General features: G+C 37.9%; 2 protein-coding genes across 12 annotated transcripts in view; one reads left to right on the forward strand and one right to left on the reverse strand.

Annotated features, from left to right (window-relative positions):
* The window catches only part of FANCL (FA complementation group L), a 50,653-nt gene extending 44,274 nt beyond the window's left edge, over positions 1-6,379 (forward strand). For all 9 annotated transcript variants that reach the window (XM_058164884.1, XM_058164885.1, XM_058164888.1 and 6 more), the window contains 3 exons: positions 5,271-5,387; positions 5,918-5,989; positions 6,243-6,379. In XM_058164884.1, coding sequence (XP_058020867.1) covers positions 5,271-5,387; positions 5,918-5,989; positions 6,243-6,278 — 225 coding nt within the window. In that variant the 3' untranslated portion in view covers positions 6,279-6,379. The remainder of the gene's footprint in view (positions 1-5,270; positions 5,388-5,917; positions 5,990-6,242) is intronic.
* Positions 6,311-19,736, reverse strand: part of VRK2 (VRK serine/threonine kinase 2) — a 59,569-nt gene continuing 46,143 nt past the window's right edge. For 2 of the 3 annotated variants that reach the window (XM_058164881.1, XM_058164882.1), the window contains exons 11-14: positions 15,640-15,821; positions 10,313-10,366; positions 7,528-7,638; positions 6,311-6,550 (exon numbers count right to left, since the gene is read on the reverse strand). In XM_058164881.1, coding sequence (XP_058020864.1) covers positions 6,311-6,550; positions 7,528-7,638; positions 10,313-10,366; positions 15,640-15,821 — 587 coding nt within the window. The remainder of the gene's footprint in view (positions 6,551-7,527; positions 7,639-10,312; positions 10,367-15,639; positions 15,822-19,736) is intronic. The other variant, XM_058164883.1, reaches the window with a different exon arrangement.

The following is a 19,736-nucleotide window of genomic DNA, read 5'->3' on the forward strand; positions in this document are numbered from 1 at the left end:
TGAGAACAGGCTTAATAAATTATGATCTATTTATGTTGGGTAGCTGTGCAGGAAGGCCTGTGGACTCTAAAAATCCATAAATTTCTAACTGTAAAGTGCATCTTAATTATTGGAGTTGGCCTCCTATTCAGATTTATTTTTTTGAATTTGCTCACAGTGAATGACAATAATAATAATAAAAAATCGGGAAAGATACAGTTTCTTCCTTGCCCGTAGAATGTCGGGTTTGTAAATGCTCTGACTGGGTATAATTTTGGAATATCTCAGTATCATTTTATGATGTTGTTTATTCATGAAGAATTTGTAATATCTTGCACATATTATATGTGACACTCTGCAATAACACATTGGTAGGTCACCGTAATTTGAGAGCTTTCATATCACCTAATGCCCTTTCCTATAAAAAGATGTATACATCAAGATCAGTTGAGAAAGGAATTGCTTGAGATTAATCAAAGCTCCATTTGAATCTTTATATGCTATGATTTCCTATCTTCAGTCTAGAAAATCTGTAGTAGAATATCATAAAGGCAATATTTGTCCATGTATCCTGCCTTGGGTCTCATTGTTTTTATCATCCTGTGAGTGATAAAATGTAAGCTATAAGCTGATTGAAAGATCTTAGTTAATTAAAGAAGAATACAAAAAGTTAAATTTGCATGCAAATAAAACATTGGATGGGAAAAAAGAATACTTATTTCTAGATGGCCTCTGGTGATGCATATATATCTACTATCTTAGAAAAAAACACTGTCTTATCTAAAATGGTGGCTACCATATACCAGTTTTATAAATACTGATTAAAACCTTTAAACTTGTTTTAAAAGACACAATTAATTAGAAACAGTAATGTGTATTTTAACCAATTAAGTTTAAGACTAGTTCTTCATTGTAGCTCTGTGATTATCTTACATGGGATAAGACAAGAGCCTGATCAGAACAATCTAGAACTTAATGGGACTTCCTGGTAGGAGCTCCGTCCCATGTGAGACATGCACAAATAAAGCATGCTTCCTTCAATCCCTTTAGTTTTATTTTTCACTAACATAGTATAATAGCACATTCACTTTTAGAAATAATTATTGATTCTTTTAGAAATTTTCCTTTTCCTTCCCTTTGTTCTATTTCAAAACAATTATATATCTTTGTTTCATGTGCAAGGGATTGTGGGATATAGGTTATTGACTCCATTCACATATGACCTTGAAGGTTTCATTCCATAGCAAACGTTCCCCCAATGGATACAACCTAGACTCTTGCAATTTACAAAATGAACTCCGTGGTGGTTCAGATCAAATTAAAAAGTGGATTTGGATTGCATGTAGAAAAAATATTGTACTAGGCTGCAGCTCCTTAAAGGATCTGTTTGTAGGGTTGTTTGGTTACTATGGCAGGCCACCCCTTTGATTCTGGGAAAAGGTGTAACTGTTTAAAAAAATTGCAGGCAGCTGTTTTGTTCACACCCCTAAACCCTGAAGCATCCTTTTAGAATCGGATACAGCACAAAATGGGCTTGGCACAATAGTTTCTCTCATCTATAATCCATTTTTGGGAACAAATTCCTTACCATGTTTCAGAAATTTCTCTTTTTAGTATGTGCCTTCAATCTTTGTCAACTCATAGATTTTCTCCATAACAATTTGTCTCCAATCTGGTTATTCAGATTGTCCAATGGTGCATTCATTGCCTCTGTAACTATCTGCCTTGCTGCTGGTCAGCCTTTATTTTTTTCTATCTTTCCCAGCTTTAGAGCCTTTCCCAGAAAGGTGCCCTAAAGCTTAGTCACAATCCGGTTTAAGATCCCTTTCTTTGCTGGTATCCCAAATACACTGCTATATTGGAGTTGCCAATAATAAGCATTAGGAAAATTGCTCAATAAGTTATCCAAACTGCTTAAAAATACCCTCCCCCGTAGGCTTCCAAACAGAATAGAAAGTCTCTTAATTAACCCACAACAGCCCTGTATTCTTGCAGATCCCTCATTTCTGGATTTACCAGTTATCCATTTTTCTTCGATTGTCTCTGGTTCAAGACTTGGTGCGGGATTCATTACTGCCAAGATCTTATTCTCCACACTTTGCCCAGATAGTTCTTTTCTCCTAAAGTCCATTTTAATATACCAAAGCAAGATAACTACAATTTTCTTCTGGTTTCTCATTACCAATTGAAGTATCATTTAATTCCCTCTGGAGAAAAAAACTTACTTTCTACCTGCATTTTTTTGGTGATATTTTATTCTTGTTTTGTTTTTATATTTATAAAATTTTATATTTGCATTTACTCTTTTTACACTTTGTTTTATCTATAGTTGTGTACTGTCCAGAATTGCCTTTAGGAGACGGGCAGCTCTATAGATTTGAATTAATAATCAAAACAGTATCCAGTGACTGTTTTTGGCTTTTCAGGGTCTTTTTCTTAGCATTTCCCAAATAAATAGTTTCAATCATCAAACTTTGATACAAGCTAAGTAAGGAATAATGTCCTCTCACAATCTCTGAGTATATTCTGGGACCTTCAGTACACATTTGACCATTAGAATTGCCTTTTAAGAATTTTTCAGGGGAACTATCTATCTTGGAAGAAGCCTTCCACTTTTATCCAATAATATTGTCTGGAGTTCTGTTCTCAGAGGGATGAAGCCATTGGAAAAGCATTCCTTTTCTCAGTTAATTTATGAATACAGGTAGTCCTTGTGTTATGACCAAGGACTTGTAAACCTTTAGAAAGCTTTTTGCTCCCTATCTGACTCCGCTTCTGCTGGGCCATTTACTTGGTGTATATTTGTGCTTTAGCAAGTTTTTTTCTGTTTTTTTGCCTTTTTTATGGACTGAGCTAGGTGGGAGTCTCCCAGGGCTTTTCTGATTCAGGAGAAACACCATGTGCACATAACATTTAATGGTGGCAGCAGGGTGGGCGGGATAACCAATTATCCTTCTCCATTTGATACTCGGAGATCTCAGTGTTCCTCTCATATTTCACTGTCAGTTTTAGATAGGAAGAGATTCAGCAGAGGCATGACTCCCATAAAAACATTGCATAAGCCATAGAGGATGTAAACAGGTTGCGTGCAAATGTATAATTCGTATATATAAATTCATAGATGGCTACTTGAAAACACAATTATAAGTAACCAGTTTGCCTCATAAACTCTTAAGTTATACTGTACAGTGCTATATAAATGATAAAATTAATGTCAAAGTATATGATTTTTTAAAGAAAATATTAACATGTATTACAACTTGACATAATTGATGAACTTTAGAGAGACGACTTCCGGTGTCCAGTGGCAACGGACGTCTGGAAGGCTTCTCCTGCCTCCAGCGCCCGAATCCGGCCGCCGCCGAGGCCCTCAGGGGCCAGGTGTTCCGAAAAGGACACCTGCCGCACGGACGGCTCGCCAGGGGTCTCCCAGCCGACATACAGGACTGTGGGGACCGATGCTGGCGCGTCCTAGGCTTGGCGGGGTTCGGAGGCCACAGGCCGCGGCCATTATTTTGGTCGTCGCCTGGGCCGCTGTGCCCGTGACACCGGGCATTGATTTATAACTGCAGCAGCCTGGTGGTGAACAGGAACGGAGAAGAATTGAGGAGGAGAAGGAAGGGAATATCGGTAACGTGAGTGGAGTGCTCCGAGTGCGGGGGTTTTTCTCCCCTGCGGTTGGAAGGAGCACGAGTTATTCTGGAGAGAGGAGAACTTAAAATAAGAAGATTACCGGTTTTGTGGAGCTCTGGAGAGAAGAGGTGATGGAGAAATTTAGGAGGGAAGGTTTGAGGCCCCCCCTCCTTCTGGGGAACAGTGGTGGCGTCCAGCTTCCGCCTTTACTATGAGAATTTTGATGACATCACTTCCCTTCGGCTTCCTGGTTGACTAACTGTACTCTGGACTCGTTGCTCCTGTGAGTGCCCCCTGGTGGATCCGGAGGAAATTACAAGGATACTGTGCCTGCCTGAGGATTTTGTATTTTTTTTTTCCCCTTAATGGCAAAAGGTCAGAGACCAACTGCTGGAGAGATGGAGAGAATTTTGGAAAAGTTATCTAATATGGACAAGAAATTGGATGAAATAAGAGCAGAAATTGTGACTATCCAAAAGGATTTAAAGGATACTCAGCAAGTTTCAGCAGAAAACAAGCAGAAAGTGGATGGTTTGGAGGGTGAGATGCGGGCAGTGCAGAAAAGAGAGGAGACGACAGGCAATGCTGTGCTTGGACTACAGATGGATAAAATGTCTTATTTCCTTAGGTTTCAAAATTTGGAAGAAGTGGACCAAGAAGACTTGAGAGATGTTGTGACTAAATTGTTGGGAGAATTTCTTGGGAGAGGTGTTGATTTCATGAATTGGGATGTGGATCGAGTTTATAGAGTTAATTCGCAATATGCACGCACGCATGCAGTTCCCAGAGAGGTTCATGTCAAATTTGTGAGAAGAGAGACGAGAGATGAAATTCTTAGAAAACATAGGAGTGGGGCACTGATTTACAGGGGCAGGGAGATAGCCATTCTGAGGCAGATTCCCAGACAGGTACGTGAAAAAAGAAAGAAATATTACTTTTTGTCAAGCAAATTGTACCAGAAGGGAGTGGGCTTCAGATGGCTGATGCCAGAGGGATTGATGATTTTCCGGGAGGGCATTACGAAAAAAATCAGTACAATTGGAGGCCACGGCCAATGTGGAGGACCACACAGCCCCCTGGAAATCAGATGACCCAGGAATTGAAGAAGGGGAGGTTATAGATCATGGGGCGGAAGCGGCTGCCGCTGTTGCGGCCCTGGAGTTGGGTCAGGCTGAACCCAGAGTTCTGAGATCCAAAACTAGGAAGTGATAAAGATATTTGGGATTGTGTTGGTTTTCCTTATTCTCTTTTGTACGATATTCTGTTTATTCTTGACTCTTCTTTATTACGTTTTTAAAATTTGTAAATTTAGCTACTTCGTGTCACCTGCTTGCCATATGGCTGTTGTATGTGTTAAAAAATTTGAGTAAAATTCTTATTTTAGATAAGAAAACTGAAAATTTACCATATCTGATATGTATTTGTATAAACCTTTTTTGACTAATAAAAACTTTTTGAATAAAAAAAAAAAAAAAAAAAAATAATTGATGAACTTTAGAAATGCTGTTCAGCCATCATGTAATTTGGTTTATTTTAGTGTATCATATAACCTGTGCTATTTCTGTTTTTCATAAATCCTAGATGAACTTTGGTTTGGGTGCAGTGCATGTACTAAACCCAGCCACCTCACTAATACAGTTCTATTTTATATTTTTAAGGACTTCTCTATGGATTGTGGTATTTGCTATGCTTATCGTCTGGATGGGGCTATTCCAGACCAGGTTTGTGATGACTCTCATTGTGGCCAATCTTTTCATCAAGTTTGTTTATATGAGGTATGATTACCATAAACATTCAATATTGTCTTTGTTCTAGGTATTTTACTCCATGCAATAGCTGTACTACTTTAAAACTAAGAGGAATTTAATTGCTTAGTAGAGAACAAGTAGATTTTTACAACAATGTATACTGATACAGAATATTATTGCTCACTGTCATGCATCATTGTTTGCTTTTAATTTTATCTCTCAATCTTTTAAGTAATTATTGCAAATTCTACTTTTAGATGAGTCTTAGAATTATTTTTAAAACAAATGTAACCCTAAGTATAACCAAACTATCAGAATTGGTTCTCTTAAGCAAATCAACTTCACTCCCAGAGAAGATAACGTGTGTGTGTGTGTGTGTGTGTGTGTGTGTGAGAGAGAGAGAGAGAGAGAGAGAGAGAGAGAGAGAGATATGTTGGATCAGAGTGTACTCTTGATTTAAAGCCTTGAACAGGAGAGATGCTTATCGTGTTTGCAACATTTTCATAGCTATCATCTATCTTCAAATGCAGCAAATAATACCTTATTTTACTCTCCAGTGGTTACGTGGGCTTCCTTCAAGTCGGCAAAGTTTTAATGTCATATTTGGTGAATGCCCATATTGTAGTAAGGTAAGCAAAGATGAATAAAAATACTTCCAAATAAATTTGAAAATAATACAATTGTAATTGATGGGAAACTTCATTATAGGCTTGTAGTGCATCCCAGTGTACAAAGCATTAAAGTTGGAAGTTTTGGGAATGGTGTATATTTCAAATGTTTAAAATCTGATAGTTTTTGTAACATACTGAAAAATATTGTAAGCAACTTTATATATTAATCTGTACAAAAGATAACTTTGCTTTGGAAACAAATTTATTCCAGCAAATCACACTGAAAATATCTACTAAGAAAATCTGAATACAAATGGATAACTGCATTTCCTGAGCACTTCAAAGGAAATAGAGAGAGACCATTATTAAGAAGACAAGGACAACAATGGCCACAATATACTGAAACAGTTTTCCATGCATTCCAATCTGAGAGGGGCAGCATGTGTAAGAGCTAGTCAGACTTCGAACATGTTCTGGTTGATGGATTACTGAATATGTGATTCCATTTTCTCTACAATTTTCTTCAAAATTCCGGAAAGAACTGCAGGAATCTGTCCAGGGCAATGATTTTACATAGTCCTGAAAAAGAAGGCAAAACATTACTAGTGGCAATTTGTCTAAGAGCAAGTGTTCAGTACTTTGTTGCTAGAGAGGCTGTCTAAGTATTTTCCCCTTTGTTCTTCCCTTACATTACTAAAGCTAACGAAAAATAGTAAACACATCATTGATTTTCTTTTTTAAAAACAATAAAGTGGAATGATCAAAAAGATGTATCTGAAGAGTCTTTTGTTAAGAATGTTTTGCTGCAAACTGTGGCTAGGGAGTTACAGATATTTCACTTGGACAAGACTGGAATTTGTCTCAAACAAGCACTTTGTGAATAATCATATACTAGAAAACTAACATGCGAACTTTTATAAAGTGTGGAGAACACACAAGTCTTAAGGATTGTTCCCATTCCCAACCACATGCAATCAAACATTTCCATTTATTTCTTGCAGACCATTTTTAGTTTATATCATCACGGAAAATTACAATTTTCCAAATGTGTGGTGTCTGAAGCACTGCATAAACACCCATTGTATTTAAATATCCTTTAAATACTCTAGGTACCCACTAGTTTGTAGTTTATAAGTCACAATACTGAAATATTAAATATTTACAATTGTAGGGACTTTACTATATGGACAATATGAATTTAAGCTCGGTTATCTTAATCTTGCACTGAGTAATATATAATGAAGTTTTTAAATTTTAGAACATTTGAGTAAAAATCTGGAAGCCTTTAAATTTAGAAACACCATACTAATTATAATGGAACAGAATATTTCTTCTTAATAGTTTGTTAACCCTGGTAATATCTTTCTGGGGCATTAGCAATATTATGTTTGATAGTAATTTCTAGCAATATTCCCATATTCATGGAAAATATATATTTCACTACAAATACATACTTGATTTCCATTTATCATCTATACTTCATGTTCTTCTAGAAAAAAAGTAAAATGAAAAAACAAGGTTTTAACAAACAATTTAATGCAACATAACAAACTCACCACTGAAGCTTGAGTAAACTTATTCAATCTAACCAGTACTGGTTTATCTTGTATTTGGCTACTTTTCATTTGCGCAGTGGTTTTTCTAAGATTAAAAAACTCCTTGTTCTCTAGCTCTGGCTCCTTGCTGCGTGGCAACAGCCCTGCCCGAGTTGCTGGAGTTGATAGCCGGGATGGCAGTTGATACCCCCAGGCTTATGGTCATGGGGGATTTCAACTTGCCATCAGCCGGTGTGTCGTCAACGGCGGCTCGGGAGTTCATGGCCTCCATGACGGCCATGGACCTGACCCAATTAATTGATGCCCCCACCCACGTCGGGGGAAGCACACTGGATCTGATTTTTGTCTCTGGACAGTGGTTGAGTGGTCTGGAAGTACGAGAATTAGCCATTGAACCTCTGTCATGGTCAGACCACTCCCTCCTTCGTCTGGACTTTCGGACCGCTGCTCCTCACCGCAGGGAGACGGGACCAATACGTTGGTTCCGTCCCAGGCGACTGATGGACCCGGAGAGGTTCCTGATGGAGCTTGGGCCGCTCCCTGGCGATCTGGCCCACGGCTCGGCCGAGGAGCTTGTTGCGGCCTGGGAACAGGCCGCGGTGGGCGCCTTGGACCGTGTCGTGCCTTTGCGGCGTCTGACCCGGCGTAGATCTCAACCAGCTCCTTGGTTCTCCGAGGAGCTGAGGGAGATGAAACGCCGGAGAAGACGCCTAGAGAGCGCGTGGAGGTCCGGCCGTTCCGAAGCTGACCGAATACTAGTTAGGTCTTTTACTCAGACCTATCTAGTGGCATTGAGGGAGGCCAAGCGGGCCTATGTCTCTACCCTCATTGCGTCAGCAGAGAACCGCCCAGCCGCCCTGTTTAGGGTGACTCGCTCCCTCCTTAACCAGGAGGGTTGCGATGACCCCTTACAGGGTTGTGCTGAGGATTTCAGCAGGTATCTGTTTGACAAAATCGCTCAGCTTCGGGACGGTCTGGACCAAAACTGGGTAGTTTCGGGTGAGGTGACGGAGGCTAGTCTTGTTGAGACCATCTGGGAGGAGTTTGACCCTGTGGCTCCCGAGGACATGGACAGGTTGCTGGGGCGGCTGAACGCCACCACATGTTTATTGGACCCGTGTCCCTCCTGGTTGGTGCTGGCCACCCGGGAGGTTACGAGGCTGGCTCCAGGGGATTGTTAACGCTTCTCTGAGGGAGGTGTTGTTCCCACCGCCTTGAAAGAGGCGGTGGTGAGACCCTCCTCAAGAAGCCTTCCTGGACCCAGCTGTTTTGAGTAACTATCGCCCAGTTCCAACCTTCGCTTTGTGGCGAAGGTTGTTGAGAGTGTGGTGGCACACCAGTTACCCCAGTACCTGGATGAATCTGTCTATCTAGACCTGCTCCAGTCCGGTTTCCGACCCGGGTACAGCACTGAGACAGCTTTGGTCGCATTGGTGGATGACCTCTGAGGGCCCGGGATAGAGGTTATTCCTCTGCCCTGGTTCTCCTTGATCTCTCAGCGGCTTTTGATACCATCGACCATGGTATCCTGCTGCGACGGTTGGGGGATTGGGTGTGGGAGGCACCGTGCCGGTGGTTCTTATCCTATCTCTCCGACCGATCGCAGACGGTGTTGGCAGGGGGCAGAGGTCGACCTCGAGGCGCCTCCTTTGTGGGGTGCCACAGGGTCGGTTCTCTCGCCTCCTGTTCAACATCTATATGAAGCCGCTGGGCGAGGTCATCAGTGGTTTTGGGGTGAGTTATCAACTGTACGCGGATGACACCCAGCTGTACATTTCCACCCCTGACCACCCCAATGAAGCTGTTGAAGTGTTGTCTCGTGTGTGGAGGCCGACGGGTCTGGATGGGGAGAAACAGGCTCAAGCTCAACCTCCAAGACTGAGTGGCTGTGGATGCCGGCATCCCGGTACAGTCAGCTGCAACCGCTGCTGACTGTTGGAGGCGAATCATTGGCCCCAATGGAGAGGTGCGCAATTTGGGGTTCTCCTGGATGGACGGTTGTCCTTTGAAGATCATTTGGCGACCGTCTCCAGGAGAGCTTTTACCAGGTTCGCCTGGTCCGCCAGTTGCGCCTTTCTAGACCGGGATGCCTTATGCACGGTCACTCATGCCCTCGTCACTTCTCGCCTGGACTACTGTAACGCCTCTACATGGGGCTCCCTTGAGGTGCACCCGGAGACTTCAGTTAGTTCAGAATGCAGCTGCTGGTGATAGAGGAGCCACTCGTGGCTCCCATATAACACCGATCCTGCGCAGGCTGCACTGGCTACCTGTGGTTTTCCGAGTGCACTTCAAGGTGTTGGTTACCACCTTTAAAGCGCTCCATGGCATAGGACCGGGATATCTTCGGGACCGCCTTCTGTTACCACATGCCTCCCACCGACCGGTACGCTCTCATAGAGAGGGCCTCCTCAGGGTGCCGTCAGCCAGAAAATGCAGGCTGGCGACCCCCAGGGGGAGAGCCTTCTCTGTGGGGGCACCTACCCTCTGGAATGAGCTTCCCCCAGGACTTCGACAACTTCCAGACCTCCGGACTTTTCGCCGCGAGCTTAAAACATATCTATTCTTTCGAGCAGGACTGGCTTAATAGGGTTTTAAATATGGATTTTATTGGGGTTTATTTTATATTTTGTATTGTATTTTAAATTTAGGCTATTGGAATAAGTTTTTTATAATATTGCTTTTATTGAATGTATTGTCTTTATTTTATCTGCCTGTTCACCGCCCTGAGTCCTCCGGGAGAAGGGCGGTATACAAATTAAATTATTATTATTATTATTATTATTAGTTGGCTTTCTTGTCCTTTAACTTGCTTCAGTGTCGGCATTGGCAAATGAACCTATTAAATGTACAAATTAAGCCATCCTGAGTGCAATCCATGAAATGATACAGTACTGCTTCAGCCTTCATCCACTGAATTAGTTTTATGTTAAAAGAACGTGAGTGAGTCCTAACATGAAATAGATCATGCACAATACTACAAAAAGCATTGCTAAATTAATGCAGCCATGCAAGGACTAGACAAATTTTATGAAATTAGCAGCTATTTAAGATTATTACGATTTGCTTTCCTAAAGCAGCATTACTTTTTTTAAAAAATTGTTTCAGTATTTTTTAGAGAAATCGAGGTGACTTAGTAACCTTTAGTAGAGGTGAAACCAAGTTTGTCAATAACTATCATACTGTATTTTAATTTCAGTGTCACAAATGAGAAAATACTAACAAAGATTTTTCTAAGCTTTTAAATGTAATCTATTTATTTATAACATTGATAGGCAATATATCTTGATTTCCTTATGCCTCTTCCTTTAAATTTTCCTATTACATTAAAGCTGTTGGTTTACATGTATCAGGAGGCTGTTTAAATTGAAATCCGAACAGCTGCAAAATGCATTTGTGCTGTGCAACCTACAAAAGGAATGGGAAAGATTAGCAAATTATACCAATGTTGAGATGGAGTAAGAATTATAAAGTAGGATGCATTGGCAATGTACTAAGACCATCAAATAAAATGCATTGGATGAGACAAACGCTTAAATGTTTATCTCCAATTCTAGTATTCCACTCAAGAGGCAAGAGTTGTGAATTATTTGCCAAGAATGGGCGAAGATTTCTCATCTCCAATTCTTTAAATCTATTTTTACAAAATAGATTTAAATTTTTGTTCCAAATATCAGGAAAAAAAGGAATGTTTTAATTGGGTAATGAGTTTGTGTTCTTTTTTATACCAGTCTTTTTTAATAAAATGATACTCCAAGCCAGAGATCTTAAAATCATCTAAGTAGGTATCAAACCCCATATGTATCAGCACACCAATACAAGCCTAATTTTAATGTACTGTGTTTCCCCGAAAATAAGACCCTGTCTTATATTTTTTTGATCCCTGAAATAAGTGCTTGGCCTTATTGCCATGCACTCAAAAGCCCGATGGGCTTATTATCAGAGGATGTCTTATTTTGGGGGAAATAGGGTAATTGCTTGGCGGATATCCAGAATCTGAGTTTTGCTAAAATTGAATGACTTGAGGAAATAATTCACTGCTATTGGTAAAGATGTTTTTCTTTCATATAAGTGTTTCTAGGCTAGAAAAACCCCGTTCATCATTTAACAAATATTCCGCTCTGAAGCAACCCTATGTTTTTATTTGCTTAATCAAGATTTACTGTATTATGACAAACACCAGACATATATAACAAACTAAAGGAATAATTACTTTTTATAAACTCTTGCCAGTATTATTAAATATCTGCTTCTGCTTGCTCCATATTTGGAATATGAAGCATCCTCTTCCATCTTTTTTGTATGTTATGGGCAAGACAAAATGGATTATATTGTATTTTCTATCATATATGACATAGCAAGCTACAAATTTTAAAGTATTAAAATAAAGTAAAATACAGCTGGTACAAAATTGTCATTATATAAATTATTCAATATTCCAATACTTTAATATGGAAGATTATTTGTCCTACTTCAATCCCAAATCTGAATTGCAGATCTCTTTTTCTCTGTTTGAACAGACCTGAAGCAATTGCATTGGTAAAAAGTGACTAAGAATAGACCCCACATATCAAATTTGGAATTAGTGGAAGCTTTCTATAAAAAATAGACTTGTTTTTAGCAACACATAGTAACAGAAGCTGTGACAATTGACTTTTTTTTTTTTGTCATGGGGTTTATATGTACTTGCACACAGCAAGATCAAGATTTGCTTGATGCCAACACTGTAACCTAAGAGAGGCTTTAAGCTAACCCACAGAAAGTAAGATTTCCATTTTTAGATTAATCACTGCCTAACATAATTCTGTAACCCATTCCTATATTGAAATCATATAGGTATTACATCTGGATAAGTGGTGCTGTTAATTTTCTTTTCCTCACCTTTAGTTTTACTGCCTTATACCAGCACAGAATATCCGTTGTGACTATATTTTATTAATATAATTGTTGTTGCAAATAATTGTAACAGATGAAGTTAAGTTTGTTTCCCTGAAAACCCTTCCCCTTACCACTGCAATCCTGCATGGCAAAAGCACAACTGAAACAAAATTCAGCTTTAAAAGCAGGTGTATTGTGACATACAAACAAGCAGCTCAAAGAAAAAAAATCCCTTAGGCATGCCTAAGATGTCTGTAGACCACAGCCTGTGGCTAGAATTCTATTCCTTGTTCCCAGCCGAATCCACCACTAATTTATTTTATTATTCATTAATCAAGTTTATACAATGCCAATTTCACTATCAAGTGACTCTTAGTAATTGATAGTTTTTCTATATTTTGTGTATGTATGTGTATATGTGTGTGTGTGTATATGCCCTGTTTTCCCCAAAATAAGACATCCCCTGATAATAAGCCCAATGGGGCTTTTGAGCGCATGGCAATAAGGCCAAGCACTTATTTCAGAGTTCAAAAAAATATAAGACAGGGTCTTATTTTTGGGAAACCCAGTGTATGTATATATATATTTATGTATCCATATCCAACTACAACCTATATCACAACACATCATTTATGCAGGCTGTGTCCTGCTACTGTAAGAAGTTATTGTAAAACTATAAGGATCACTTAATGGTATTAAACTATTTTCTGATATTTCAAATAAGAACTTCCCATTGCAGGCAAATTGGTCTAAAATTTTCTCCCAAGTTCTAAACATGAGAAGACTGATAAGACTTGTGAATCTTTGGATGTGCTGTTCTGGCATTTTATAACTTTTAGATTTCCCAAGCTTGAAAAGCTTGGAGAACAATGAGGAGGCAGGAGGCTGAATCTGAGAATAGAAGTTTGCTTCATTTTATGAGGAGTTCCTATAAATCCTTGGACACTTTTTCAGAGGATTATGATCCAAGAGGAGCTTTTAAAGTAGAATTATTAAGAATTTTAAGATATTGCTATATCTTTAACAGAATCAGTGACTATAACTTAGATCTGTGTTTACAGATGAAAGAAGTAAACTTTGTCAAAAAGCAGATTTCTTAATTAAAAATGTGCATATTTCAATTAACTTTAGAAAATTGTACCAATCACAGATACAAAAAGAAGCTGCTCCAATTAATTTAGATTAAATGGCAACCACAGCAGCAAGGAAATGGCTTTTTGCTTTGTGGAAAAAGTGATGAAAAAAATACCAAAGTCTATAAAACTCTGGGGGAAAAAAAGTCTTGGCAATTACTAAGATCAAAATCCAGTGGCTTTTTATTAAACATGAACTTTTGTTCTGCTTTTCTGCACAACGTAAATAGTGTTGACAATTGGGTTTCCAAAGGCACTTGCTACAATAAAATGTAATTGTATCATGAGAGAAAGGTGACAATCGGGAGATCATGAAAAAATTACATATTCTCAGTGGTAGTTAATTAGCCATGCAAAAGCCCCTCAAACAGAGATTCTCTTCTATTAGGAATGATTACTATGCAGACCTACCAATGTCAATACCAGAGTCATTCAAATACTTCTTTTGCTACTAATTGAAGGTTGTAAAGCTTTGGTGCCAAGGTTTGGCTTCCAAAGAGCTAATTTATGACTAGGCTGCTATTTTATGTCTTCAGTTGCAACAGCTACAAAACTCAGCAAATCAAAACCATCTGTGCACTAAGATTTGGAACACCATTTATCTTACAACCGATCAGTCACTTCAGTTTGCATCCCACATTTTTTGACTAACATATTATTGTGACAGTCCAAAGTTCACTAGGGATATTAAAACTGAATGACATCTTGACCTTGCCTTAATGAATACTCATCAACAAAGACTTCAGACTTACCCATATGGCAAGAGACAACCATCTCATGTTTTTAATTGGGGCTGGGAAATGCTGTTAATCATATTAATCCAAGATTAATAATAAAGATTTGTTACTGCATTACTACTACTATTACTGCAAGTTTCCAATAACACAAAAATAAGTAGCACTATGGTATCACAGTTAATTTATATTGAGACGCATATCGTAATCCAAGTACAGAGCTTTTGGAAGGCAAGAATGAAAATACGGCTAAAAAATAAAATCTCGAGGTTGGTGCTAGTGGTAGAGAACATGAAATAGCTGGAACAATAAAAAGTAACTGCTTTAAATATGGTCTGTGGAAAGTTGCTGGCATTCATGATTATTCACAAATACCACAGAATACAAACTATATTATGCAGAAAGAAAATGAAATTAAACATATCTGCTCCAAGGAAGACAATATCCCCCAACTTGAGTGTGATTTTCTGTTTTGGATCCTATCCAAGAAAATGTCATAATTCAATAATGTACTAGATTATCTAATCTGAAGGTTTAGCACTTTAACACTGAACAATGCTTGTTCCATACCTTAAATCAGAAACTAATAGAATAGAATATAATTTTTATTGGCCAAGTGTGATTGGACACACAAGGAATTTGTCTTGGTGCATATGCTCTCAGTGTACATAAAAGAAAAGATACGTTCATCAAGGTACAACATTTATAACACGATGGTCAGTATATCAATATAATAATAATAAGTAATAATAATAAGTATAATAATATATAATAATAAGTATATCAATATGCTTAAAAATGTAGCATAATCTACTTTACAGTTTACTTAGTGACACAGAGTCCTTTTTTTACTCCCAAGTGACTGAATTGACAAATGCTCAGCATCTTAATCTGTCTCTAGCAATAATCTGAAGCTCTTCCAAGGTGAAACTCCTGTAAAGCAAGCTTAGTACTGAACGACTTCATGGAAATATTGATGCTGTTCCTCTGAAAGCATGATTGGTTACTGCCGCTTTCTCCAGTCTAGTCTATTTTGATATTTCATGGAGATCTTCAATCTATGTACAAACCTGGTCCTTTTGGTCCTATGTAGCTTTTGAGTCAGCCTCTATTATCTGCTAAGGACATATCGGGGATCTCTTTGATCCTTACCTCTATTGTTTTTTCTTTCTTCCGTTTCCCTCAAAAATTATCACATTTTCAATTCAGCAATTAAAAGGAATAATTTGAAAAAGACATTTCATACACTCCTTCCACAAGTTTAATTTCTCCAAATATTAAATTTGATTTAAAATTAACTAATCCTTACAAGATGTATTATTACCCCTTATTTATTTAGATTTGACCTTTATTGTTTCATTACTTACTTTCCTGTGGTGAATTGTGCATTCATTTAGAGAGGTTTGAACAGAGGTTAAATCCAGTGTTTCCTTGTAACAAATTCCTTTTTCTTCCAGGCCATTCGAAAGGATGTTCCTCAATATTTCATATTGGGGTTTTTCATCGTATCTTAAATTAGAGACATTTTTAAAAAATCTGACTATTTCATCTGGAAAAAAACAACAGACCAGTTAACACACATAATCTAATTTTAATCCTACAAGAATTTACTAGATTAAGCAATGTATCTCTCTAGTCCCTCATTCTACTTTCAACATTGTCTAATCAAATGCCTTGGTGACAACTATAGATTTTTCCATTGTACAAAATACACGTATTTTATCAGGCATTTTCACAGAATTCAAAGAAATAATGCAAAGTTTATATTGCTTTTCATGTCACTATAACCACTGATTACATCATGGCCCACTTAGGTTCATTCTACTGACCAATTAAACAGATGTGCATTAGCTTAATATAGTTACTTGACAATTTGGAATGAGTAGCTGAAAAAGTTGATGTTGCTACAAGACTACAAATAAACACAAACACACCAGTTTATTTCATGCCATGTAACATGAACATATTTAAATATGATGTACAAACTCAGAGCATAGGGCTAGTAATACTAAACTCCAGATTTTATTCTAGAAGGATACATCTGAAAAGAAAAAATAGCCGGAATAGCTCAGGCTATTAAGAAGCCTGTTATTAGAACACAGTAGCCTGCAATTACTGCAGGTTCAAGCCCGGCCCAAGGTTGACTCAGCCTTCCATCCTTTATAAGGTAGGTAAAATGAGGACCCAGATTGTTGGGGGGGCAATAAGTTGACTTTGTAAAAAATATACAAATAGAATGAGACTATTGCCTTATACACTGTAAGCCGCCCTGAGTCTTCGGAGAAGGGCGGGATATAAATGTAAACAAAAACAACCAAAAAAAAAGATGGGGGGTAGGGATAGGAAACTCAAGTGTATACCTTTAAAATAAAGGTGAGTATATATGAGCAAACCCTTTACTTAGTATCTTAACCTAGTTGAGAAGAATTGGAGACAAGCACATAGTTGTTCATCAGTGTAAAGAAAATAAACATTCACAATTTGCAGTCGAGGCTATTTGATCCAAGGTACAAATCATGCTATCTTTGTCTTCTTATAACTTGCCTTATGATCTCTTGACTTCCTTGCATTTTTGTAGTGTTAACATTCAAAAATGCAATCGATGTGGCTGCTATTACACCTATAGCATAGGGTTTTTTTTCCGACTTAAGAACAAATTCCAAAAGTGGGATTATAAATAAACTATTATGTTCTTGTGAGCCACTCAGGGTTATATTGCAAACCTTTTCAAACAAACAAACAACCTACCAAAAATGTTAGGTTTATCTGAATGTTACATTAAAAATGAGATATTTTATGTAAAGTGGAAACAGTAATCTTCCCAGAAAATGGCAAAATGTGCATTCCACATCTAATAAAGGAGATATTCAGAATAATTGTTTTCATACAGTTATCCATTGAACAAAGGGAAGCAAGATATAAAGCCTAATGAGAAGGTGAAATAAGTTCTCAGCCAACAGCAGCACCCGACCAATCTTCCTCGGCTAAAAAGGTTATCTAGACTCAGCCCTGCTTAGTGCTCAGAGAGAAGAATACCAGAGAATTTTAGTCTTATTGGACATTTAAAAAAATTCTAAAAGAAGGCAATGAGAAACTACATCAATATTATTGTCAAAAAAAAACCTGCCTAGTCATCAAAAATGGGATCAACCTGAGGACATCTTAATCCTTTTATTTCATAAGATGTGTTAGTAAATCAAATGGAAACAGGTTTGTCAAATAGGGACGTCCAGGGTAAGAAACTTGTCAAAAACAAAAACGAAAGGCTACCATCTCCACAGAATGCTTGCTGTTTTTCAAACTAGCAGAAACCCTGCTAGAATGTGTACCACAACTTAGATAATATTATTAAGCCCAAAAAAGCCACCAAAGTAGTTTCTGTGAAGCATCGAACAAGCTACTAATAAAAAAAAATCCTTTATAAAAAACAAGAGAATGGAATATAAACTCAGGAAGCATGCAAGGGCATAATATGGGTTACAACAAACAACATAATAATTGTGGGCCAATTTGGACTAAGAGCATTAATGATTAAAATTATAGAAATACCTTCTAATGAAGTTATAAACGGTTGGGTAGTAAAGGAGACAGGGACATGAAAAAATTATCAAGACACTGCAGAGAAACTAAATGAATTATCCTGGAAATGTATGACAATATTCATATTTGAATTAATACACATAGAAACTCTGAAATAGTGACATAAATAGTTCCTTGAAATTCAGTTGACAGGACCAGATGGTATTCAGCCACAGACAAGTCAAAATGTATAAATGCTGATCTCTTAACAGTATTACATGTCCTTAAATCAACCTCTATTAGAAAAAATACTACAGGAAAATTCATCTTTAATCCAGGAAAAGTACCATAGTTAATGGTTTTAAGGAGCAATGTAAGAAGTGATAGGGTGCTTAGTTTAATATTTGTTTCAAGTGAACTATTAGAAACATTAGCAAAACTTTTCAAGCCAATAGGACAAACCTTGCTGGAAAATAATTGTTTTATAGAAACAATACCACTAGGTTCCAGTTCTTCTAAAAGTGTCAACAAGTCTCTTCTAAAGGAGACTGCTAGACATTGGACATTGTTTACTTGAATTACCAAGTACTGATGCCACTGCTGTTCATAATCTGGAGGTGGCTAATTTTGCTGATTACACCAAATAATTCAAGCCACTTAAAACAGATACTCAAGAGCTTCCAGCAAGGGAAATTGGAATTAAAATAGCATATGTACTCATATTGATTCATTTAACATTTCAAAACTGCTTTAAAGAAAGTTTTCCTAACAAATGACTTTAAGGAAGTAGACATGTCTTTTTTAGAATAGAATAGAATAGAATAGAATAGAATAGAATAGAATAGAATAGAATAGAATAGAATAGAGTGTGATTGGACACACAAGGAATTTGTCTTGGTGCATATGCTCTCAGTGTGTATAAAAGAAAAGATATATTCATCAAGAATCATAACATACAACACTTAATGATAGTCATAGGGTACAAATAAGCAAATAAGGGCCGTGGTGGCTCAGGCTGTAAGAAGCCTCTTATTAAAACACAGCTGCCTGCAATTACTGCAGGTTCTAGTCCCACCAGGTCCAAGGTTGACTCAGCCTTCCATCCTTCATAAGGGAGGTAAAATGAGGACCCAGATTGTTGGGGGGGGGGGTGGCAATAAGTTGACTTTGTAAATATACAAATAGAATGAGACTATTGCCTTACACACTGTAAGCCGCCCTGAGTCTTCGGAGAAGGGCGGGATATAAATGTAAACAAACAAAATAAATAAATAAATCAGGAAACAATATAAATTGTAAGTATACAAGCAACAAAGTTACAGTCATACAGTCATAAGTGGAAGGAGATGGGTGATGGGAAGAATGAGAAGATTAATAGTAATGCAGACTTAGTACATAGTTCAATAGTGTTGAGGGAATTATTTGTTTAGCAGAGTGATGGCGTTCAGGAAAAAACTTTTCTTGTGTCTAGTTCTGGTGTGCAGTGCTCTATAGCGTCGTTTTGAGGGTAGAATTTAAAACAGTTTATTTATTTATTTATTTATTTATTTGATTTGATTTTTATACCGCCCTTCTCCCGAAGGACTCAGGGCGGTGTACAGGCATAATAAAACCGACAATACAATATACAAGTTTAAAATACGATTTAAAAAACTTATTTAAATTAGCCCAGTGATTAAAATTTACCATACTAAAACCCCGTTTAAAATTAATAAATTTAACATTAAAATCCCAATTTAAGCCAGCCCCGCGCGGATAAAAAGATGAGACTTGAGTTCGCGATGAAATGTCCGAAGGTCAGGTATTTGGCGTAAACCCGGGGGAAGCTCGTTCCAGAATGTGGGAGCCCCCACAGAGAAGGCCCTTCCCCTGGGGGCCGCCAGCCGACATTGTTTGGCGGACAGCACCCTGAGAAATCCCTCTCTGTGAGAGCGTACGGGTCGGT

The sequence above is a fragment of the Ahaetulla prasina genome, chromosome 1, assembly GCF_028640845.1.
Source record: "Ahaetulla prasina isolate Xishuangbanna chromosome 1, ASM2864084v1, whole genome shotgun sequence".
Classification (NCBI taxonomy): Eukaryota; Metazoa; Chordata; class Lepidosauria; order Squamata; family Colubridae; genus Ahaetulla; species Ahaetulla prasina.